The following is a 20,230-nucleotide window of genomic DNA, read 5'->3' as shown; positions in this document are numbered from 1 at the left end:
AAAATATACAAACAAATCATAATAATCAGAAAGGAAATCACCCTGAATGAAGAAAGCAAGTGGTTAAAATATTGCTAATACAAATTTGATCATGAAGTCTCTTTATGTGTTTTAAATTCCTTTTAAAGAGGGATCTCTTTTTTGTTTTGCTTTGTTTTTGTTTTTGGCTCACACCCGGCAGCACTCAGGGGTTACTCCTGGCTCTATGCTCAGAAATTGCTTCTGACAGGCTTGGGGGACCATATGGGATGCCAGGAACCACTGTCCTTCTGCATGCAAGGCAAACGCCTTGCCTCCATGCTATCTCTCTGGCCCCTGATCTCTTGAACGTAATCCTCATTTACCATCTAAATGTTGCCAGACCAAAGAAAAGTTTAAAGTACTTCAATTTTTAATAAAATGGGTCATCATTAGGGATCCTGGGGTTTGGGATCTCTGGAGCCACTGTTGACCACAACCATGCAAGTCTACTGATTTGGTGCTCAGATATGGTGCTTAGATAGAAGAGGAGCACCTGCAGTATTAGGATGTGCCAGGGATTAAATTTTGTATCTCACATGAGGAAAGCATGTACTTTACCACTTGAGTTACCTCTCCAGCCCTTAAAAGATTTAAAAGTTTGGAACTGGAGAAATAACACAGGTGTATGGACGCATACCATGCAACCTTCTTGACGCAGGGTTGATCCTCAGCAACACTTGAACACCCCAACTTTCTGAGGATAACCCTGGAGGCCCTTGAGCATTGCCAGATGTGGCCTTGGTTGTCTCAAGCACCCCAGAATCCAAGTAGCACCACATTCTCTGAACCCTGGCTCTAAACTACCGGCCTGATAGTTCAGGAGTTGCTAGGTATGGCCCAGTGTTGCTCCCCCACCAAAACTGAAAAATAGATATTTCAGCAGCTAAGGTACTTGGTTTGCATGTGGCTGACCCCAGTTCATTCCATGTGGTCCTCTGAGCTCTGCTGGGAGTGATCACTGAGCATAGTCAGGTATGGCCAAAAAAAAAAAAAAACCCAACTATAACTATATCATTTATATATATGGTCATAGTAGATCTAACAGTGACACTGTCTTTATCTAGGTACAAAAAGTACCAACTTGAACCTGTGTTCTTTTTTTTGATCTAAGGGATGTCTGTCTCTATTTGGTAAAAACATCATAGCAAGTTTATAACAGTTTCCTTCAGACCTTAAGTCTAGATTCTGAACTTCAGAGATAACTGCTTCTAATCTGTCAAATTCTTTTTCTATTTGTAACGTGTGTGTGTGTGTGTGTGTGTGTGTGTGTGTGTGTGTGTGTGTTTGGGGGAGTCACACCAGCAAGCAAGGATTACTCATGGCTCTACATTCAGGATTTCCTTCTCGCAGTGCTCATGGGACCATATGGAGTGCCAGGGCTTGAACTTGGGTTAGCTGCATGCAAAGCAAATGCCCTACTACTGTACTATCTCTCTGGCCCCTTGTTTGTGTCTTTATATGTTAATATTAGCCTTCATTTTTATAGAAAGAGGAAATTAAGACTTTTCCATCATACACTTTTGATCAGCTATTTAACTTTTTTTATTCTATCAGGGTTGAAAAGAATAACATTTTGGTCTTGAAACGTACTTATCTTTGTCTTAAGCTTCTGAACTGAATCTGAAAACTAATAAAGATAATATACACAGTTGTGATCATGTAAATATTTATTTGACATCAGATAATATTCTTTTCTCCAGTCATTTGATGTATCAGTTCTGCAGATCGAAGGAAAACACTCCAATCATACTAAGTTTTCTCACATTATGTCTCAGGTTGGTTTGCTTCCTATTTTGCTGTTATCTTTCTAAAGTTTTTTTATTTGTTTATTTTATTTTTTGAGAAACATTGTGTTCTCTTAGAAGGTTGTTTCTTTACTTTTTTGGATGCTAGTGTTTGTACATGCAAAGCATGTATGCTACCTCTTTATAATAGCTTTGTGGGCCGAAGTGATAGCACAGCAGTAGGGCATTTGCCTTGCACACAGCAGACTTGGGACCAACCCGGGTTTGATCCCTGGCATCCCATATGATCCCCCGAGCCTGCTAGGAGTGATTTCTGAGTGCAGAGCCAGGAGTAACCATGTGGCCCCCCCCAAATAAATTTAAAAAAATGAAAATGGCTTCTTATTCTGTAGAATGGAGTCCTCTAAAGCAATTTTGGTATCTTGACGGCTTGCTCCTTCCTTCCTTCCTTCCTTCCTTCCTTCCTTCCTTCCTTCCTTCCTTCCTTCCTTCCTTCCTTCCTTCCTTCCCTCCCTCCCTCCCCTCCCTCCCTCCCTCCCTCCCTCCCTCCCTCCCTCCCTCCTTCCTTCCTTCCTTCCTTCCTTCCTTCCTTCCTTCCTTCCTTCCTTCCTTCCTTCCTTCCTTCTTCCTTCCTTCCTCCCTCCCTCCCTCTCTCTTTCTTTCTTCCTTCCTTCCTTCCTTCCTTCCTTCCTTCCTTCCTTCCTTCTTTCTTTCTCTCTCTCTTTCTTCCTTCCTTCCTTCTTTCCTTCCTTCTTCCTCCCTTCCTCCCTCCCTCTCTCCCTTCCTCCTTCTCTCCCTCCTTCCCTCCCTCCCTCCCTCATTCCTTCCTTCCTTCCTTCCTCCTTCCTTCCTCCCTTCCTCCTTCCTTCCTTCCTTCCTCCCTCCCTCCCTCCCTCTCTTCTTCCTCCCTCCCTTCCTCCCTTCCTCCCTCCCTCTCTCCCTTCCTCCTTCTCTCCCTCCCTCACTCCCTCCCTCCCTCCCTCCCTCCCTCATTCCTTCCTTCCTTCCTTCCTTCCTTCCTTCCTTCCTTCCTTCCTTCTTTCCTTCCTCCCTCCTTCCCTCTCTCCCATCCCCCTCCCCCTCCCTCATTTCCTCTTTCCCTCCCTTCCTCCCTTCCCCCCTTTTTTGGGTTTATATCCAGTGGTTCTCAGTACTTCTGGCTTTTTCACTTAAGATTACAACTGGTGGGCCCGGAGAGATAGCACAGCGGTGTTTGCCTTGCAAGCAGCTGATCCAGGACCAAAGGTGGTTGGTTCGAATCCCGGTGTCCCATATGGTCCCCTGTGCCTGCCAGGAGCTATTTCTGAGCAGACAGCCAGGAGTAACCCCTGAGCAATGCTGGGTGTGGCCCAAAAACAAAAACAAACAAACAAAAAAAGATTACAACTGGTGATGCACAAGGGATCATATATCATTCCAAGATCAAACTTAAGATGACTTCAACCAAGCAAGCACTTCTGCACTGTGCTATCTCTTTATTATTTAATGGCTTTTCTAAAAAGAGTACATTAGAAAAGAGAGAAAATAGCTCAGGCAGTGAAGCATGTATCTAGCCTATTTGGAACTCTGAGCTTGAACCCTGGTCCTGTATGCCCTTTACCCCTACCTTAAGCATTTTCAGGTGTAGCCATGGGACCTCTGAGCACTACCAACCAGAGCAACACATTATTTGGATTATTTGGCTGGGAATAGTATCTGGGCCCTCCCAAAACATAGCTTAGTGATCCCCATAAGAGGGTAAATGTGAGGTGGATCACTGGATATGTTTGGTCTTTGTACTTGGCTTATTTATGGAGGTCTCAAAATTTGAAGCCATACTTGAGTTTCTGAACAAATAATTCTTTTGTATATGCAAAGTAGTTTGAGTACTGAGAACATAGACAATAAAACTTAAGATTCCAGCTGTTACGGCAAGCTCAACAATTAGAAAAAAAGTTAGAAGTAAGTTACGTAACTTACTAGAAGTCAGTTTGTATTAGGTAGGAAAACCTGGGAACTTAATTGGGTTTTGAGTCTAGATTGACATGTCTTTGGTTTTGTTGTTGCCTTTTTGGCCTCTGCATTCTAAGTTTTTTTTTTTTTTATCTTAAGATTATGAATATTTTTTATCTAAAAAAATTATGACATTTTTGTATCCTAAGATTATGTTTGTTGTGTGTTTTGGGATCATTCCTAGTAGTTCCTGGTCTCCTCACTGCTTGGTTTTCTGGGTCTCTCTGGCAATGCTCAGGGGATCAGTTTTGCTGGGTTTTGGACCCAATGCATAAAACTATGGAAAACTGTATATAGGTAGATTAAGGTTGAAGCTTTCCTCTCAGACCTTTTTTTGAATTAGTGGATGAATGTGACAGACTCAGCTTATAGTGATATCTTAATTGACATTGAGTTAAGGCACTCAGATGGGGATGGGGATATGGGTGGCCCCTCTCTTTTAACATAAGATGTGGCCCAGCAGGTCCTCTCTCTAAGGTACTAGAGACTGTTTTCATCGAGATTGTGGAGGTGGGGTTCCTGTTGTCAACTATCTTATCTTGGGCTTGCCTAATAAAGAACCAACTTCATCCCGAAGGCAAGGGGAAACAGGCATTAACCAGGACTTGGGCACTAATTCCATCAATTCTTTCATAAGGACAGAAGGAACCAGAAGACTCTCACAATGCAAATGAAAGATAAAGTAAATCAAATGCCCCCGGTAAGAGAAATATGTTGCCACTTCTGAGTGGCCTTGGAATTCAGCATCCTTTTCTATAATCATCTTGTCTCTGTAACCACTGAGACAAAAAAAACTGCAGGGGGGAGAGGTACTATGTTTTTATTTATTTATTTATTTATTTTTTTTTAAATATCCTGCATGTGTGCAGGTATGTGTTTTGCCTTGTTTCACACCCAGTCTTCAGCCAAGATTTTCTAAGATCTTTGGTCCTTCTGGCCTTAATAAAGATTAAATTTTTCATACCATCTCTGCCCTGTCTTTTTATTCATTCATTTAACCTTTCATCAGACCTGTCAAAAACCTCAGACTTGGGCTGGAGAAAGAGCACATATAGGTTAGGCACTTGCCTTGTATGCAGCCTATCCAAGTCTGATGCCTGATACTGCATATAGCCTGATGAACATCACCAGTGTGACCCTCTAATAGAAACAAACCTCAATAGAAACAAACCCCTGACTTTTCTTATGTAGATGTGCAATGATCAAAGGTAGGGACTTTATAGAATTGACAGGATGAGTGGAAGAAGCTAGAATCTATGTGAGACCCATTTAGAGGCAGTTTAGAAGAGCTGATGGTTGTAAGAGAATTAGTTCGTATTTATGCTTTGGATGAGGCCAAGATCATTTTCCAAATAACAGGAAAAGAAGGAAAGGTTATTGGTTAGCAGGTAGCATGCTTAGATTCTGTTCTGAATGGTTTATAAAGGGGTTAAATACCCATGCAGTTTGACTGTAATTTAGTTTCAGGATATGTAGCAAATTTAAGACCAGTATTTAACATTGGTAAAAAATGTTGCTCAGGTCAAGAAGATCAAAGCATAAAATTATATCAGTTTTTTTTCTGCTTAAAAGAAACTTAGGGGTGGGGCCAGATCGGTGGCACAAGCGGTAAGGCGTCTGCCTTGCACATGCTAACCTATGATGGACCTTGGTTCCTCGGGCCAGGAGGGATTTCCGAGCGCATAGCCAGGAGTAACCCCTGAGCATCACCTGGTGTGGCCCCCCGCCCCCCCCAAAAAAACCTTATGGGGCCACATCCACATTACTGAGGGCTTACTCCTGGCTTTTTGCTCAGGCATCACTCGTTGGGGCTCCAGGACTATTCGCCGTGTCTAGAACAGGGTGGCAACTGGTAAGGCGAACACCTTGATATTAAAGCACTCCTGTCAGGAAGAGAGGTTGTTTTCATGAACACGTGAGAACGCCCCTATGGCTCTGTGGAACACTCCACCTATAACGTGTGTACCTCAACTATACATCTAGCTTCCTGAGAGCACCAGTCAGGCATGTGTGCAACCTGCAGTCATCAAAACAAGGAGGAAAATAAGAGGGAGGAGAGAAGAGGAAATTTAAAATGCGCATCAAGTTTTGACTATGGCTGAAAAGTAGTTCTTGGTACGGCGACACACCTATGTCCACTCAATACCAACCATCAGTTTTGCTCTCAAGTTGTTAAGTCCTTCGGAGTGGAAGGGAGGTTATGTTTCAAGGAAATATGTATATAAAAGGAAAACTTGGTAGTGGTCAGAGTTCAAGGAGGTATTTTGTTCTTGAGTTGTGTGGGCATATTTGTATGATGAAGAGTAGAAATGTCATGAAAATGGACAAAATGTGGGAGACAGAAAAGTTGTAAAACACGGAGATGCCCGAAAGAGGTAACAAAGCTTTAGATTCAGAGAGCACAGTGGCGAGTTTGGTTTAGACCTGAAGGGATCCTGGGCTGACCTAGTCGAGCTTCCAGAAAAGACAAAGAAGAAGAGACTGATTTGTGATTGGGGGTGGAGCTGCAAGAGATACCCTCACAAACGTGAGAATTGGAGCAAGAATGGAATTGATTTGCAGGTTACATCAGAAGCCCACATAAGGGAGCCGGAGTGATAGCACAGCGGTAGGGCATTTGCCCTGCACTCTGCTGACCCGAGACGGACCCGGGTTCGATCTAGGGCATCTCATATGGCCTGATAGGAGCGATTTCTGAGCGCAGAGCCAGGAGTGAGCGCTGCAGAGTGTAGCTCAAAATGAAAAAGGAAGCCTACATAATAATGGTGTTAAAGTTTGGTAAGTGAGTCGTTGGCCCTAGAGAATCTTATCTGTGATTCCCATGTATTGGCTTTGGAGAATCTTATCTTTGATTCCCTCCTTGGTTTCTGTGAAGTCAGCCCACCTCCAAGCCTCAAGCCAATAAGCGCCACTGCGTGTAGGTGAGTGTGGCTCTCTGGACTACAAATCCCAGGGTGCATTGGAGTCCGCAACAGAAGAGACCGGAACCTCAGAACCAGTTCCCTATTGGAAGCAGCTTTTGTGACATCATCACCGGAAGTCCCGCCCCCGCCCTTGGGTTCCCACTTAGGCTTGGCGGAGACGAGTCAGGTATGCGTCCGGATCAGGCCTCGTCTTGGTACCGGCGTTCTTCCGTGGTCTATGCCGTGGGCACTTGGACATTGTTGGGATCCTTGTATTTCTTCAACCGCAAACAGGCTAAGCTGCCAGGTAGGTTTTTAGGCAGGACGTTCTCCTTCGTGCAGCCGAAGGCATCTAAGAAGTGCTGCTGCAAGCCCAACTCGCCTTCTGCAAAACTAGCCAGAACGATTTGTTCAAGCCATCTTTGCAAGGGAATCTCCAGCTACCTGCAAAATCCATCACCTGAATCTGGTTATATTTAGAACAAGGACGTCCCCAGGCATCTGTGTGCGGTTCCATGTGGAGTTTGCAAGATTCTGAACAATGGAAAGAGATGATTCTGATGGGCCCTCGCATTTGGGGAGTAAATAATTCAGGTCTTCTACCAACCAAGAGAATCTAAAATATTAGCAATTTCTGGGGGTAGAAAAGGAAATTCTTCAGCCTTTTAACATGAGCTTGTTTAAAGGCAGAAAGATTACTGTCAAAACGCACATTTTAATATATTAAAAGCCATGGAGTAGAACATTTTTTTTTTCTTTTTTTTTTTTGTGGGTCACACCCGGCAGTGCTCAGGGGTTATTCCTGGCTCCAGGCTCAGAAATTGCTCCTGGCAGGCACGGGAGGACCATATATGGGACGCCGGGATTCGAACCGATGACCTCCTGCATGAGAGGCAAACGCCTTACCTCCATGCTATCTCTCCGGCCCCGGAGTAGAACATTTTTAATATCCTTTTAAACTAGGTGGCTGTATATGTGAGGTATTTATTAGCAAATGTTGAACACATTCCAAGGATTACATTTTGTGAGGAATAGCAATACTGATCTGAAAGTATATATTCTCTGTATTGAACATTTAAATACTATTCTGTGTCCAAATGGTCATTTTAAATATTTTAATTTTTTATTACATAGAAATCATTTCTATTTTTATTTTTGTAAAAAAAAAAAAGAGTCACGGGCCCAAAGTAGTAGTATAGCAGGGAGGGTAGTTTGCCTTGCATGCAGCTGACTTGGATTCTATCCCTGGCACTCTATTTAGTGCACAGAGACGGTCAGGAATGATACCTCATCACAGAGCCAGGAGTAAGCCCTGAGTATTGCTGGTTGTGAGCCCCCCAATAAAAATTTGGATAAAGAATTTGGGGGTGGATATAGGTCTATACTCATTCTTGAGATTTTATTAATGTCCATTACTGTTCATTTTTTCCCTCTTTTTTTTTTTTTTTTAAAGGTGATGAAGTAAAGCAAAAGGATGTCTCCAGAAATGAAATCACTGAACCCCCACCCAAGGGTATTTACGTGGAAACAATTATCACAAATAGAGAAGATTTTGTTCCATTTACTGACAGGATTCTCAACTATTGGAATTCATGGACTGGTGGCCCTGGGCCAAAATCATGACTGACTCAAAACAGGACAGTTCTCAAAAATCAGGACTTGTGAATAACATGAATGGAATCAATGGGGGCCAGAGTGATAGCACAGCCAGTAGGTTGTTTGCCTTGCATGCTGCCAACCCAGGTTTGATACCCAGCATCCCATAAGGTTCCCTGAGCCTACCAGAGTGGAAGAGCCAATTGTAACCCCTGAGTGCTACAGGGTATGTCCTAGAAACAAACAAAAAAATAAAATGGGATCGTTAATTTCCATAAATGATTTCCATTTTGTGAAAAGTGTATCCATTGACTTTGTATAAAATAAAATCACTAATAGTTTACAGTGTTTCCATAGGGAAAAGGAAACAAATTTTCAAGTGATGCCCCTGACATGAATGAAAAGTTGAAGCAATATGAAGATTAAGCACATTGAGTATAATTTTTTTTTTTTTGGGCCACACCCTGTGAGGCTCAGGGGTTACTCCTGGCTATACGCTCAGAAGTTGCTCCTGGCTTCTTGGGGGACCATATGGGACGCCGGGGGATCGAACCGCCGTCCGTCCTAGGTTAGCGCAGGCAAGGCAGGCACCTTACCTCCAGCGCCACCGCCCGGCCCCACATTGAGTATAATTTAACTTTTCCATAATCTTAACTTTACTGAAATATCTTTAACATATAACTGCCAAGCACCACCAGGAGTGATCCCTGAGCACAGAGCCATTAAACCCTGAGTACCACCAGATATTGCCCCAAACAAAATTAGTGTGAAATATTTTATTTTGTCTTTTTTTTTTTATAGTCACATCTGACTCCTCCAAAAATCTATTCTCTGGTCACCACTTCATACTGGGAATCAAACCTCCCACATGCAAAGCATTTTCTGAGCCTTTTGAGCTATCTTCTCTGGCCTTCCTTGTCTTTCAGATTCTTGTAGCTGTGTTCATACTTTGAAAAATTTTTTTCCCACCCTCCCTGAAAATTTTTTAGAAAATTATTTTGAGAGCAGCCAGATAGTTCAAAAGGCTAGAGCACATGCTAGGCAGGTACATGGTTTGTGACTTTTTTGGCATCATAGAGGATACATTGCACTGTGAAATGTAGGGCAATTAACCCAACACACAGAGGAGGTCCCCAAAACAATAGGAGTCCAAGAATTGATCCATTTCGTCCACGTTTTTTTTGTTTTATGACAAAGATTTTCAAAAGTGATCTCTGATCATTGAATTTCTGTGCTGTCTATTATCCCCTTTCATTTCTGATTCAGTTTATTAGGGTTGTGTCTCTTCTTGTGAGTCTTGATAGGGGCTTATTGAACTTATGCTTTTTTTCTTTTTTTTAAGAAACCTCTTGATTTCATTGATTAGATTTTTTTTAAACTTTATTTATTGATTGCTTTTTGGGCCACACCCAGCAGCGCTCAGGGATCATACCTGGCTCTGGACTCAGAAATCACCCCTGGCAGGCTGGGGGGGGGCGGAATGCTGGGAATCGAATCCAGGGGATGCTGGGAATCGAACCCAGGTTGTGTGCAGAGGCAAATGCACTATGGTTGTTCTATAGCTCAGACCTCCTTTCAAATCTGAATGAGAATCTGGCTGGGTAAAGTACTCATTTTGATGTTTTCATTTCATTGACTTTTTTTTGTTGTTGTTTTTACTTTGTCCCACCATTGTCTTTGAGCCCAGAGGTCTCATATAATTGGTCTACTGTAAATCTTAGGGATGCTCCTTTGCATGTAATGTCCTTTTTAATTGTGCTATTTTCAGTGTTCTATATCTTATCTATGGTTTTCATCATTTATTAGGATATACTTGGAGTCTTTTTATTAGGCTCTCTTTCAGTTTTCATCCTAAGGCTTACTGGATCTGGATGCTGAAGTCAACAGCTCTGGGAACTTTGCAGCAATGTTATCTTTGATTGCTTCTTATTCTTTGCTTCTTATTCATAGGTTGCCTTCCTGTTCGTCTAAGACTTCAAGGACTCTTACATTTTTCTTGAATTCATCCCGAAGTTCTCTTGTCTGTTGTTTATTTTTTCTTGAGTTTCTGCTGTTAAATGGAGATATTTTGCATCTCATCTTAGGACTCAATTATTCTGTCTTCAAACACAGTTATTCTATAGTAGAGGGCTTTCCAATGAGTTATAAATTTCATCTGCAGACTTTTTTTTTGTTGGCTTTTGTGCCACACCTGGTGGCACTCAGGGATTACTCCGAGCTGTGCACTCAGAAATCACTCCTGGCACATTCAGGGGATCATATGGGATGCAAGAGATCAAAGCTGGGTCCGTCATGACTTTTTTTTGTTGGCTTTTGGGCCACACCTGATGGCACTCAGGGATTACTCCGAGCTGTACACTCAGAAATCACTCCTGGCACATTCAGGGGATCATATGGGATGCAAGAGATCAAAGCTGGGTCGATCATGTGCAAGGCAGACACACTACCTGCAGTGCTATTGCTTTGGCTTCTACTAACATATTTTATTGTGATATTTCTATTTGTAGTTTATTTTTGCTTTCATATTCTCCTTTGTTTTTTGGCTGTCTGGGTTTTATTTTTATTTATTTATTTTTATTTATTTTGGTTTTTGAGTCACACCTGGCAGCGCTCAGGAGTTACTCCTGGCTCTACACTCAGAAATCGCTCCTGGCAGACTCAGGGGACCATATGGATTCCAGGATTTAAACCACCATCCTTCAGCGTCTAAGGCAAATGCCCTACCGCTGTGCTATCTCTCTGGCCCCACAATGACTGTTTTATTGTTTCTTTGAGCTAATTAAATATTTTCAACATTTCTCCTCTAAAATATTTTTCAGAGAGTTTATATAGGTGAATATTTTTGATTGAGGTTTCAGGGCTCCCATATTTGTCTACCTTTCATAGTGAGGTTCTGTGCTTTTTTCCAATGGTGCCTATAGTAATTTGGGGGCTGATTTTTTCCAGTACAAAGATTTGTTCTCTCCCACTGCCAGGGAGGACTGTGGGGTGGTTGCTTCTTCTTTCCCCATTAAAGATATTCCCTTCAGGGCCTGGAGAGATAACACAGCGGTATTTGCCTTGCAAGCAGCCGATCCAGGACCAAAGGTGGTTGGTTCGAATCCCTGTGTCCCATATGGTTCCCAGTGCCTGCCAGGAGCTATTTCTGAGCAGACAGACAGGAGTAACCCCTGAGCACCACCGGGTGTGGCCCAAAAACCAAAAACCAAAAAAAAAAAAAAAAAAAAAAAGATATTCCCTTCCAATTTAGTGTCCCTGTGTAATTAATTATGTGGAGTATCTTGCATTGTTTTAAAGAATGTGTTCTTTGATCTGAATTTACTTCTACTCTGTGACTAGGGCTCTATTGATTCTTGTTCCCACAGCTACTTTTGTGTATATTTGAGGGAATGTTGGTGGAACATTGAATGAGATTTAATATACTGTTGGCCTAATATGGCTGGGTTAATTAGACTGCCCTGGTGAAAATTCAGTACAAGAGCCAAGATGTAGGCCTTGTGGGATATGAAGAGGAAGATTATTTGGCAGCTGCATTAGTGGTTGCTTATTCAGAAATCATATATTCTGCTGTTTGGCTTGTGGGTGGAACCTAGCACAGGCTTGTTAGTTAGGATCCTGGCCAGCTCACTTGCAAATGTAGGGATTGTTTGGTCTTGCTGGGTCATTTGTATAGGGTTTGGGTGTCATTGAGATGTTCTTAGGGGAAGTTCAGCCCCTCTGTGATGTTTTCTGTGATGTGCCATGGGTGTAATATAACATTTTTAAATAATTAAGGAAAATTTAATTAAAGAGCTGTGATTTACAAAATTATCAATAGTTGAGTTTTGGACATATATGTACACATTTTGGCTTTTGGGCCACACCCAATAGCACTTGGGTTATTCTCAGCTTTTTATTCAGGAATTATTCCTTGAAGTGCTTAGGGTACCACATGGGATGCCTAGGAATGAATCCTAGAAGGTTGCTTGCAAGGCAAATGCCCTACCCGTTGTGCTATCATTCTGGTCCCACATATAATATTTCAACATAAATCCTAATACCAGTGTCAACTTCCCTCTTCCAGTGTTCTCATGTTCCATCTCTCCACATCAGGCCCCATGTGCCACTTTGACAGTTAAAGTTCAGCAGCTTAGATCTCATGTTTTCTGTGTTGCTGAGTGGATTTGGATTTATAGTTTCACCACCCTCCTATACCCCCAATATAACCAAAGAACCAATCCCTATTACCCCATTACTTTCCTTTTTTTATCTTCTTTCTGCCTTGATTTCTTTTCTGTTTTTGTTTTTGGGCCACATCTGGCTATGCTCAGAGGTTACTCCTGGCTGTCTGCTCAGAAATAGCTCCTGGCAGGCAAAGGGGACCATATGGGACACCGGGATTCGAATCAACCACCTTTGGTCCTGGATCGGCTGCTTGCAAGGCAAACGCCGCTGTGCTATCTCTCCGGCCCCCCCTGCCTTGATTTCTTTCCTTCTCTGTCTTTCTCCCTAACCTCTGGAGTCAAATGAGATCTAGACACCCCCCTTTTACTACATTACATTTCCTTATCCAGTTATTCTGTATGTGATAGATCAGTGAGATCACCTGTGTTTGTCTTTCTTCTTCTGATTTACTTCATGCAACATCATATCTGAGTTCCAACAAGGTTACAGCAAATTACAGGATATTATTCTTTGCAGCACCATATTCTTCCATTGTGTATATATCACATCTTTATAATCCATTCATTCATACTTGGCCATCTAAGTTGATCCCATATCTTAGCTAAAGTGCATCAATGAATAATGATGTGTGTATGTTCTTTTGAAAGGATGTCCTTTTGTCTTGGAGTAGATGTCCAAAAGTGGAATTACAGGGCCATTGTGGCAGCTCACTTAAATTTACTGAGGGCTATTCACATTTTTTTTTTTTTTTGCCACAGGGCTTGAAACAGATATTTCCACCAGCAATGGATAAAAAGTTCCTTTTTCTGGGGCCGGAGAGATAGCATGGAGGTAAGGCGTTTGCCTTTCATGCAAAAGGTCATCGGTTCGAATCCCGGCGTCCCATATGGTCCCCCGGGCCTGGCAGGAGCAATTTCTGAGCATGGAGCCAGGAGTAACCCCTGAGCACTGCTGGGTGTGACCCAAAAACCACACACACACAAAAAAAGTTCCTTTTTCTCCACATTCCTGCCAACACAGATTGTTCCCACTCGTCCTATACCATTGTATAGGAATTATTTTTTATCAGTGGTGATTAATTGGTTAGGATAATAGTTGGAGAGTTCTTTGCAACTTTCTAAGCCCTTTTACATAGCCGAAGTCTCCTAATAAGGTGGGTATGAATATTTGTAATAAAAGAGCAATTACAATGACCTTTCTCTTGAGTAAGTCAAATAATAGATAAATGAAGCCAAACTGATCCTGATCTAGCTGGCTTTTGAAAAGTCATTGAAGCAAGATGTTAAAGAATCTGCGAATCTTGGGACAGAGGAGTGGAAAAATAAAGGGAAATTACAGGAAGAGGATTTAGGGATACCCCAGCTTTTATAAAGGCAGGGGATGTGTGAAGAAAAAAAAAAGGCAGAATTTCCGGGGCCAGAGAGAAAGCACAGTGGTAAGGCATTTGCCTTGCATGCGGAAGGTCGCTGGTTGGAATCCCGGCATCCCATATGGTCCCCCGAGCTTACCAGGAGTGATTTCTGATTCTAGAGCCAGGAATAACTCCTGAGCATTGCCGGGTGTGACCCAAAAACCAAAAAAAAAAAAAAAAAGAAAAAGAAATAGAATTTCTAGGAAGGATGTAAGGAGTAGGTCAGCTGGGGCTTGTCTGAATCCTAGAGCTGGTATTATGGTTATTTATTTATTAGCTTTCAAAGATTTATTGAGAAATTCTAAAGGTTGAATTTTATTATGTGGAAAAATATTTACTTTTTTTTATAAATATCTTTAAACACCTTGATTACAAACATGATTGTAGTTGGGCTTCAGTCATGCAAAGAACACCCTCCGTCAGTTCAACAATCCCATCACCAATGCCTCAAATCTCCCTCCTCCCCACCCAGCCCATCGCCTGTATTTTTGAGACAGAAGCTTGGGATTTAGAGGACCAGGGTTTGGACTAGGGATGAGTCGGCAGGTCGGTGGGACGAGATAAAAGGCTGCTATTGGGCGAGAAGGTAGTGGGCGGGGCCTTCGACTGGGCGTGGCTGCTGCGGGGCCGAAGCCGCGCCACGCGCGGGTCCGACGGGGCAGCCGGGTGGGTGCACTTCCGGGTGTGACCACCAGGGGGCGCGGGCCGCGGAGGCCGGAAGGAGCCGGAGCCGGGCGTTTCGCCGGGCGCCGCCGCCATGAAGGCCGTGGTGCAGCGCGTCTCCCGAGCTAGCGTCACAGGTCAGTCGGCGGGGCCGGGCCGGGAGCCGCACCCTGACCCCTGACCCCTGACCCGGCCCGGCTTTCTCCCGCCGCCTCTGCAGGGTCCCCGGCGGGCTGGACGTGCGCGGGCTGTCACGGCCGCTCCGGGCCCGGCGCCGCGTAGTCTGCACGGCTCCCGCGCCCCGTCTGCATCTTCTCTGCCGGTTCCGTCCCGGATTCGTTCCGGGGTGCATTTGGACCACGTTTCGGAACCGACGCCCTTCCCCAGGCCCGCCGCCTGGTCGGTTCCCCCTTTGTCAGTTCCCGCAGATTTTTCGGGGACACTTTGCATCTCCCCCTTATCATTTGGGGCGTGTCGCCCAAAGACGAGGGGGTGCGAGTCGCTGTTCCTTGGTCGATTTGGGACAATGGTCTCAGTGCACGTGAGCCAGCCTGGCACCAGAACCCCGTTTTCCTTCAGCTCTGCAGGCCAGGGAGTCAACCGATCTCCAAGAATTTGGGATCAGGTGTTGGTCTTGCCCAGGTTTCCTGTAGATCCAACTTTCCAGTCTTTGAAGCATCGCCCCGGGGTGATAACGGAGTCTTTTAAACAACACAAACCAAGAAAATAAAGCTATTTAAACTGATAATCCAAGGGAAGGAGGGCATCTTTTTATTTGGGGGGCCACACCCCCTCTTGCTCAGGGCTTACTTTTGACTGTGCAGTTAGTAGTTAATCCTGGTATATGCAGTGCCAAGAATGGAATCCGGGTCTTATGGAGGCAAGGCAAGTGCCTCATCCGCTGTTGCTATCTCTCCCGCCCCAGGGGTACACTTTATAGATGGTTTTTGATGGCAGAACTAGGTTTCTGACCACTTAATTTCAGGTACACCCCCACTCTCTTTACAGTCTACACCAAACCTGTTCTTGCATCCACGGACATACACTAAAACAAATATCTCACAAGGAAACATCACACCCAGCAAAAATTATGAGATTCTAATTTTCAACTTCGCTTAGGGATTTCTGTGCTGTTTTGGTAACTGGCTTTGGATGTAGTTTTGGAGTAATAGGGACTAGAATAGTGCTGAGACTTCTTTTCATTTTCTTTTTCTTTTTTTTTTTTGGGCGGCCACACTTGACTGCTCAGGGGTTTGGGCTCTGTGGTCCATGGTGGTACTTTGGGGACCCTCCTGTCTGGTGCTAGACGTTGGAACCAGGAAGGATAAGTGCTTACCTGTTCTCTGTCTCTGTCTGTCTGTCTGTCTTCTCTCTGTCTTCTCTCTCTCTCTCTCTCTCTCTCTCTCTCTCTCTCTCTCTCTCTCTCTCTCTCTCTCTCTCCCTCTCCCTCTCCCTCTCTCTCCTCTCTCTCCCTCTCTCTCCCCCCTCTCTCTCTCTCTCTCTCTCTCTCTCCCTCCCTCTCTCATTCTCTCTCATTCTATCTGCCTCTCCCTCTCTCGTTTTCTGGGCCACACTTGGCGGCCTACAGGGGTTACTCCTAGCTCTGTGCTCAGAAAGCGCACCTGGCAGGCTCTGGGGACCTTATAGGATACTGGGGAATCGAATGTGATAGGCTCTGTGCAAGGCAAACGCCCTCTCCGCTGTGCAGTCGCTTTGGTCCCAACACCGACTCTTGTTTTTGACTCTTCATGACGTGTTAGCTTCACTGGTATGAGGTCATGAACACTTTTTTTATGTGTGGTGTAACTCAGTGATTCAAAAGGATTTGGAAAGCTGAGCTGTGGGGCAGAAGAGAAGGAACCAGGGACTGTAAAGAAGAGAATTAGCACTCTATTAGTAGGTATGGTGAAGTCATATCTAAAACTTTAATATTGTGTTTTAACTCAATAGTAATATAACTATTAATTGTTCTAATTATAAAGGAACTTATGAAAAGTGGTAGTATGATTATCACATCATAATTATATAATTAACATGCATCATATACAGCCTAATTATGCTTATAAATGTAAATGTTTTCATATAAATTATTTGTCAATGATTTAAAAACACATTAAAAGTAGGCTCTCCCACCAAAAAACGCCCTAGATTTGGCAGTCATTGATGTAGATTGTATTAAGCTAGAAGTTAAAGAAGTTGGCAACTCAAGTTTAATATATAGGGCCCGGAGAGATAGCACAGCGGCGTTTGCCTTGCAGGCAGCAGATCCAGGACCTAAGGTGGTTGGTTCAAATCCCGGTGTCCCATATGGTCCCCCGTGCCTGCCAGGAGCTATTTCTGAGCAGACAGCCAGGAGTAACCCCTGAGCACCGGGCCGGGCCGGGCCGGGTGTGGCCCAAAAACCAAAAAAAAAAAAGTTTAATATATAAATGGTGATTTTCATGTATATTTTGCTTTTCTGTGGTAGAAACATAACTTTTTGCTTTTCTGACATAAATGTTCTCATCTTGTGCTATGTATTGTGTTACCAGATTTGCTGATTTCCAAGGAAAGGAGGCATTTCTTTTCTGAGAACTAATGTAACAACTGAATTCTCTGAAAAATTGTTTGGTTTTACAGATGGACAAACTTGTTTAAAGGAAGTTTCAGTATCTTGGACAGGTAGCACAGATGAAAAAAATAGCCTTAAAATTCTCACTTAATGGTAGTTCACTTTGTAACTCAATTCATTTTAAATACAAAATCAGAAAAAAACATTAAGGAACTGGAGAGGTAGTATAGAGGGTAAGGTGCTTGCATTCACAGGGCAGCCCTGGGTTTGATTACCTATACTACATATGCCTCTCCCCCGCCAACCCTGCCAGAACTGATTCTTAAGTATAGAGCCAGGAGTAAACCCTGAGCATAGCTGGGTGTGTCCTAAACACAAATAAAACAGAATGAACATTTATTATGATTATTTTATTTACTAAAGAAGTTATAGGAATTTAGAAGAAGTGTGTGATACCTAAACATTCTTATGATTACTTAAAGCATTTCAGGAATCTGTTTGGTTTGATTCTTTTTTTTTCTCTTGTTTCCTTTTAGTTGCAGGAGAGCAGATAAGTGCTATTGGACAGGGCCTTTGTGTCTTACTGGGCATTTCTCTGGAAGATACGCAGAAGGAGCTGGAACACATGTAAGATGCAGATTTCTTTCTTCTTTTGGTGGGGGAGGACCATACCCAGTGGTGCTGAGGGGGTGTTCCTGGGGTGGTGTTTGGGGGCCACTTCCAGCAGTGAGGGTATTGAACCTGACCCTCTACCTGCAAAGGATGCTCTCTAGCCCTTAGAATTATCATTGTGGCATACGCCTAAGTCATTGCTATTTGATGGATATATGTCCAGACCAAATAAAACCCCAACAAGAGAGGATTAGAAACAGGATTTAATTGAGGGAGAGGCAAAGTAGGGAGGCCAGGGGCCTTAGAGTCAGCACCCTAGCTTGAGAAAAGGAGAGAGGGAGCTAGAGTTGGGACCAGAGCAGGAATTCAGCCAGGGAAAGGACCAAAGGGGAACAGTAGTAGCAGAGGCAGCAAAAGGCAGTGGGAGCAAGGAGTCCTGCAAACACTTTCTCCAGCAATTCCCCCAGGACCATCCAGTAGGTGCAATCTAGCTGGTAGCACTTCAGCCCTGGCTTTGGCTTTATATAGCCCTGGTCAATTTCCTTTAGGCAGCAGTCATATAACTGACATCTTCACCCTTAAGGAACAGTAGCCCACTTATGGCTGACCAGGGTCATAAGAGTCTATTTCTTTTTAGATATATATCCTGGTTCTAGCTGCCTTCTGTCTATCTGTTTAATTTTGTCTTAATGGGGACTTCCATTTTGTGTCTCCATAGTGATCTTGTTACTTTTATATGTTATTTCAACATAGTATAGTTACCTTTATGCTTTCTTTAAAACAATTTTTTTTGGATTTATGTTTTTGTACCATACACAGCAGTGCTCGAGTTGCTCCTGACTTGGTGCTTAGTCACTCCCTGCAGTGTTTCTGGGGGACTGTGCAATATCAGGGATTGAACTCAGGACTCTTACATGCAAAGCAACACAAAGCAAGTATTAGGGATTTCTTGAATTTTTTTTTTCTAACATATTGGTGATTCTCAGGGGTTACTCCTGGGTCTGCACTGAGGAATAAATTCTGTTAGTGCTTGGGGAACCATATGGGATGCCAGGGATTAAACCAGGTTGATTGCATGCAAAGCAAGCTCCCTACCCACTGTATTATCTTGCCCTGCACTCCAACTCTTTAAGCCATCTACTTGACCCCTATCTTAGGAGACCAAGGAAAAGAAATTTGTTAGATATCACCCGTGATATCAGCAGAACATGAACGCAACTTAATCTGTGTCCCAGTTTTGCTTAGCTACCTGTGAATCATTCTGTAAAGGCAAACATTGAGCTTTTCTTCTCTCTCTTTTTTTAGATTGAGCAGTATGACCCGTGCTGGCCTTATGCATTTTAAAAATCCCCAAGTTGTTGATTGTACTTCTAGGGTCTGAAACTCAGGTTAAAGTGGTTTTCTGATAGTCCTGATCTGTGCTTTGCCCACTCAATGTGTGAAGCTCTAATAGGGGAGTCTGGGGGACTGTACAGAAATACTCTGCTTAGGAAGGTCCTCCTGAGTATAGGTCTGACTCTTAAGTATATGAGGACAATTAAAAAATTGTTTTTCTGAGATTATGCACACATACAAAGTAAAAGCCTGACTCTGAACTAGAACCTTGGCTGCCTGACTAGGAAGCTGGCACTGTTATGCTAGGTTGGCGAAGGCAGTGGGGTGTTGTTGCCCACCTGGCTCTCAGGTACAGGCACTCCTGACATTTACCCTCCCTGCTAACACCGCTTAGGTCCATTTGGTCTGTCCCTTGGTGCTTGAAGTTTGATATGTGGTATGTATTTGGTGTGTGGTGTGTGTTTAGAATTTGGTATGTATACCTAGTTGTTCTTTTTTGTATTAAATTGAAAATCAGACCTGGAACTCAGTTCTAGCCAGGATATTGATGACAGGTGGGACTTTCCATACCACTACAGAATGATGGTGTTTGATTTTTTTTTTTTTTGCTTGTTTTTGGGATGCTACCCCAAATATGTGAGAAATTGTACTCAGTGGTGTTTGCAGGTCATATGGTGCTTGGGATTGAACCTGGGACCCTACATATGCCAGGCATGTGCTTCAGTGCTTTGAGCTACTGTTTCGGTCTGGGATGCTTGACCAGGTGTTTCTTGTTCACTCAGGTCAATTGAATTGTATAATAATTGAAAACAGGGTCCTTGTATCTGAATATTTGAGGATATTTACAGATGTGACATAACATAGGCAAAGATATGGGAGAAGTTGACCACAGAGTTGACCTCTGTGCTTGCCATAGAGGGTACTCATGTAGACTTAGTGAATTACTTATAGTGCTTGAATATGTTGTTAGCATCATCTGAAAAGGTGGCTTTCAAGTAGTGGGATGTTTGTTTTGTTTGATTTTTGGGCCACACCTGTTTGTGCTCACAGCTTTCTCTGGAATCACTCTGTAGGAATCACAGCTCTCTCCTCAGAAATCAGCTCAGCACTCAGGGATCACTCTTGGTGGGACTCGGAACCATATGTGATGCCAGGGACAAACCCTGGTGGAACGTGTGCAAGGCAAGTGCCTGCCTTGCTTACTGTGCTATTTTTTTTGGTCCTGAAATTTAAATTT

General features: G+C 43.3%; 2 protein-coding genes and 1 pseudogene across 4 annotated transcripts in view; 2 read left to right on the top strand and 1 right to left on the bottom strand.

The window, feature by feature from the left end:
- Nucleotides 1-20,230, bottom strand: part of SNX5 (sorting nexin 5) — a 1,173,556-nt gene that overhangs the window by 485,019 nt on the left and 668,307 nt on the right. The window lies entirely within an intron of this gene.
- Nucleotides 6,847-20,230, top strand: part of LOC126010770 (D-aminoacyl-tRNA deacylase 1) — a 168,209-nt gene continuing 154,825 nt past the window's right edge. Inside the window, exons 1-2 of one of the 2 annotated variants that reach the window (XM_049774362.1) lie at nt 6,847-6,968; nt 17,583-17,673. In XM_049774362.1, the coding sequence (XP_049630319.1) occupies nt 6,851-6,968; nt 17,583-17,673 (209 nt within the window). In that variant the 5' untranslated portion in view covers nt 6,847-6,850. Of the gene's footprint in view, nt 6,969-14,510; nt 14,633-17,582; nt 17,674-20,230 lie in introns of those variants that run through there. The other variant, XM_049774363.1, reaches the window with a different exon arrangement.
- On the top strand, nt 19,065-19,196 carry LOC126012672 (uncharacterized; annotated as a pseudogene).

Source organism: Suncus etruscus, chromosome 6, assembly GCF_024139225.1.
Source record: "Suncus etruscus isolate mSunEtr1 chromosome 6, mSunEtr1.pri.cur, whole genome shotgun sequence".
Taxonomy (NCBI): Eukaryota; Metazoa; Chordata; class Mammalia; order Eulipotyphla; family Soricidae; genus Suncus; species Suncus etruscus.
The sequence above is the reverse complement of the archived record's forward strand: the minus strand, read 5'-3'. Positions and strand labels throughout refer to the sequence as shown.